This window comes from Branchiostoma belcheri, unplaced genomic scaffold (genome assembly GCF_001625305.1).
Source record: "Branchiostoma belcheri isolate BF01 breed outbred unplaced genomic scaffold, Haploidv18h27 scaffold104, whole genome shotgun sequence".
NCBI classification, from domain to species: domain Eukaryota; kingdom Metazoa; phylum Chordata; class Leptocardii; order Amphioxiformes; family Branchiostomatidae; genus Branchiostoma; species Branchiostoma belcheri.
The window spans coordinates 121,975-126,787 of NW_017802425.1; the positions used below are offsets into that span (position 1 = coordinate 121,975).

At 40.2% G+C, this 4,813-nt stretch overlaps 1 protein-coding gene across 1 annotated transcript in view; it reads left to right on the plus strand.

The window, feature by feature from the left end:
• Positions 1–4,813, plus strand: part of LOC109475788 (probable lysosomal cobalamin transporter) — a 5,033-nt gene that overhangs the window by 148 nt on the left and 72 nt on the right. The window contains exons 2-12 of the mRNA XM_019776551.1: positions 732–776; positions 1,171–1,238; positions 1,381–1,469; positions 1,849–1,922; positions 2,266–2,391; positions 2,612–2,764; positions 3,091–3,155; positions 3,326–3,428; positions 3,674–3,778; positions 4,424–4,567; positions 4,719–4,791. Of these exons, the coding sequence (XP_019632110.1) occupies positions 732–776; positions 1,171–1,238; positions 1,381–1,469; positions 1,849–1,922; positions 2,266–2,391; positions 2,612–2,764; positions 3,091–3,155; positions 3,326–3,428; positions 3,674–3,778; positions 4,424–4,567; positions 4,719–4,791 (1,045 nt within the window). The remainder of the gene's footprint in view (positions 1–731; positions 777–1,170; positions 1,239–1,380; positions 1,470–1,848; positions 1,923–2,265; positions 2,392–2,611; positions 2,765–3,090; positions 3,156–3,325; positions 3,429–3,673; positions 3,779–4,423; positions 4,568–4,718; positions 4,792–4,813) is intronic.

A 4,813-nucleotide genomic window follows, 5' to 3' on the forward strand; every position in this document is an offset into this window, starting at 1 on the left:
CCTACAGAAGCACCCACAGAAAATTGCACAGTTCAATTTTGCGTGCACTAAGGTGCACATGCATCCAGTATTTCTAGCCCTGTTGTTGCTTACCTGGTCTTTCAGCAATCTTGTATTATCCAGACAGACCTGTTATTGTTCAGTACCCCAGTAGCTGTAGGCCTGCAGTGAGAACTTCCCCTACAGTCCCCCTGATATATCTTCTTGCCAAAGTGTGAGGGTGGGGGATTTTCAGAGTCAGTTTCTAACCACAGTGAGTTAGTTTCTACACGCAACCACACTGGCATTCACCCTGGAGGTTTGGTTTCCATTACGTCATCTTAGACTGTTCCACATTGAAGGGGTGGGGGTACAACTAAAAAGAGTATCTTTTGATACTTATTTGGAAGCAGTGATGAAGGATCAGACCATAAAGACAGTTATGTGTGTGTCTATCTAAAAAAAGATTTTTAAAGACTTATTCATAGGATGTGATCAGAAACAAGAAGCTTTTGGCTGTGTTTTGTGCTGCCCCCTTAACTTGGTACAACCCTGCCCAGAACCATTTACATGCAAATAAGGCAAGTTGAATTGTCACTTGTGGTTTTGATGTCAGGCAGTTGGGTTCCTTACAATACCTTTGTTGTGAGGGAAACTAAATAATCATGTTAGCTCATGTTAACTCATGGTCGAATGTTAATCTCATACTCATAGTAGTCATAGTCAGAAGAGTCTACTCTACTCTACTCTAGTCAAAAACTAATAGTATAATACCGGTACTAAAACTACAAACTCCAGTATGTATAAACAAGGAGGTTTAAAATCTTGTATTTAGCCTTCTTGGTATAAAGCATGAAACTTTACATATCTGGATTTTTACAAAATCTTGTATTTAAGATTTGATTTCTCAGGTACTCGGATTTTTCAAGTACTTTCTTGCAGATTTTTAACCTACAGGTCAACAATATGCTAATGCAGTTTATGGTAATGAAGACAAATGATACTATTAATTATTACTTGTCAGTTGCAAAATAGATATGGTTAGGCCTTAGGCACTGTACAGTATATAGCTGGAGGATGCATATGTCAGGTCATTTTTTTGCTACATTACAAACTTCGTATCAGCCAATGAAAGGTTATATCAATTATCACCCTGTAGCACTGTCGACTGATGATGATGTTATTTTCCAGAGATGCTGTGCAGCGCTCAAGTTTACTGTGGCATTCATTATCGTTGCTGCAATTCTTCTGCTCATTGGGTAGGGGATGACATACAATGTCTGTTACCTATATGTTATATACATAAATTTCATATCATATTTTTGTACTTTTATAAAGAAATTATTGTTTTATTGTTTTACGTTATTGTATTACAACTTATTTTAAAATTTCTCTGTGCAGCGCCCTGGCCCCACTCTCAGCTCCTCCTGCTAAAAACTCCACTGACTGGGAACGTCTGCACTTCCTCTTCAACGAGCTAGGATCAAACCGTAATGCCTCCTCTGAATTCAAATTTGCTTTATTGAGAGGAAATTTATTGTTGACAGTTAACATTTTCACATTGCCAGACATATCGGCTGCACTGAACCTGCACAAAACCCAGATTTTCACAGTTTGTGTGTTTGGTCAACTTTGCATCAGGATTTTGCCTATTGCAGATGATATCATTTGACACAACATTTCAAAACTATGGACAGGATGTAACGTAATGTCCTTAAATACACAAATCGCCCTTAAAAATGGTTGTCCCCAAGTGCTATGCATATTATACATTATAGCAATCAAAGCAGGTGCAGTACATTCTGCCAACGTGCTACATGGGATGGTGGCATTTGTTCACTGTGTTTTTCTGTTTTTTGTTGTTCACAGATGGAGAAGATGCCATCTCCTTTGCCATCAGTAGCCTGACGTTGTTGGGGATGTTGGCTCTCATCACCTACACAGTAAGAACATGATGTCACAAAGACATGTGACTGTTTAGAAGCTTTGTTATGGTTTTTAATGTTAAACACGTTTTTTAACACTTCTTGTCTGGCACTGACTGGTTGGAACGAGGGAAAGCAGAAAGTAGATGACCTTATCTAATTCAGAAGTTCAAAGTTTGTTGAGTTATCACACCACTTGATAAGTGTTTCATCAGGTTAGTAAATTAATGATCATTTCAATTTGATTTTTATCTTTTTTATCATAGAATAAATAATGCTTTGTACATGTATCTAAGAGTCCATGTGGATTTATCACATTACTTCATGTACGTACGATATAATTGGTTTCTCTACTGTATAGGCCTATGGCATGACTGCCCTGCCCTTTACCTGGATCAAGGGTGTCAGGGCAGCCAAGAGAGAGAGACTTGAGGTCTGTGAGGACAGGGAAGAGCTGGAAGAGAGGAGGAACCGTATTCATGTCAAGGTAGGTTAAACAAACAGCTGGGATTCGAATTCCCAACCTTGATCCCGAGGAAGGGTTTGATTTATACTGCGCTAGGGCAGATGCATTGAGTCTAGAATTCTGACAGAACATGCCAACCAAAGGACATGTAGTGATGTTACTCAAAGCAAAGTGTTAATAAGGATATACATGTACCGGGAATGACTTGATGCAGTAACTAAACAGACATTCCTGTTGGCAGTACCAAGATGGACGGCGAATGACCAGCCGTGACCGCCGTGACATGGATGACCTGGATGAGAAGCTCCGTCTCCTGCGTCGTCGGGAGCGTCATCTCCTGTCAGCCGAGCGCAGCTGGCTCAACAAGTGTTTCATCGTCTGCAGGCCCTTCCAGGTGCAGGACTAACCTTATACTGCAGCTCCCCCTAGTGTTGAAATGTAAAACTGCAGCTACTCATTGCCTGGAAATGTGTAGTTCTGTAGCTCTTTCTAGCTGTTCATTGCAGTACTGCAGGATAATTAGTGCAGGGATAAAACAGAATGCAGTACAAAATAACAAGGGGGAAGGGGTTGTATTCTAAGTTAAATAAATCTTAAGTTAAAGAACAGATACTTTTAGTGTAAAACATTGTGTCCTCTCAATCTTATTTTGTTTGTTCGTGGAATAACCCTTACAAATACAGTATACCGGTGCCAATCATGGTCATCTTTCTCCTCCAGATGGTGTTTGGGATTGTGTTCATCCTATTGGCCCTCATCATCTTTGTGTCCCTCCTGCTGTCATGGTGAGTACAGCATGTCAACATAATGTACTGATTCTTTGCAAGATCTGGATTTTTCCTGGTTTTTAATGGATATATGTTTTCTCAACTTGGGTTTTGTTTTCTCTTTGGCAGCCAACAGTTTTCACTCATTATGATTATGTATAAAACTGTTGTGTTCTTTCTCGTGACAGCATCGACCGGATCCTGCATGGCCTGGGGTACAAGATGGGATATGCCCTCCCTAAACCACAACTGCCCAACCCTGTAGACATTGTCATGGTCAACACACAGAAGGTATACATAGGCATGGCAACTGTGTATGCAACAGTGTACAGTGGACCTTTCCACTATGACAATTCTAAAGTGCCTTGAAATTACTCAACCGCATAGTATGTAATTGGAAAGCTTATAATTATTTGTCACCCATGTACCCCTTTACAGTGATACCATGTCATGATCCTATGTACAAAGGACAAACACCAGAGCTGTTCATGAGAGTGAATTCTCCATTAACAGATAAATGCAATGAACTTTTTCAGGTGTTTCCCCTGGACTATATCCTGATCTCAGCCATCATCATGTACTGGGTCTTCTGTTCTATGGCAGGGATCAAACAGATGGGCATATGGTTTTTCTGGATCAGGGTAAACAATGTCTTTCTACCTACCTGTACCTGATTACAAAATACTGGTAGTATTTAAGTTGCTGTCAACATCTAGATCTGTCACTTCCCAGACTATTCCATTACTGAAGCAGGGTTGGACAATAAATGTTTCCACTATGTTGTAATTGCTATAATGTTTGAGCCTTGGAAGATTAGCCCTTCGGGGCTAAAAGGTTTCGAAATAAATGAAATGAAATGAAACATGGACTCAAAAAAGAATTTTGTCAGAGGTTGTTAAATAATCTCAAAAGTTGACATCAAGAATAAGGTACATGTATGTGAAAATGAAAATGTTGCTCATTGAAGTTAATGACCTAATGATGACCTTAATTGTCAGCAGAAAATACTGTACCTGCATAAAACCTGTAATGTCTTGTTCATAGCACTTTGGCAGAACATCTCTTTTAAGGTTGGATCAACATATCTAAGGATGACATCCCATCATAGTTTAAATATTGTGTCAGAAGAGATATAATCTGCGACAGACGAAATTCTGATTCAGCATTGACCAATCATCCAAAGAAACATGTAACATCCAGGTTTTGTGCTAGAGCAGTACATCATACGGACATGTTGATGATAAGGAATATGATAAGGAAGTACTAATCCTGACCTGTCCGTACAGATGTACAAGATCCGAGTGCAGCGGACCCGTCCCCAGGCCCTGTTGTTCATGTGCATGATCCTGATGCTGATCGTCCTGACCAACAACATCATGTTGTACACCCTGTCCCCGCAGTACGTCACGTTCGGCAGCCAGCACTACTGGGTACTACAACTCAGCTTCTTCTTTACAACTCCTTGGGTTATGATTTTCACTTGCTCCCCACATGCAAGTTATGTGACATTGAAAATTTAGAAACATCGATTTTTTGCTATGTGCTTTGCCATAACATGTCCTCCTGTCTGGCGCGTTGCAGCAAAATGGGACCAACCATGCCACCAATGAGACTTTTGCGACACTCGTGCCCTGTAATCTGAATGCAACGCAAGGTAGGACATGTCTGTTATGTTG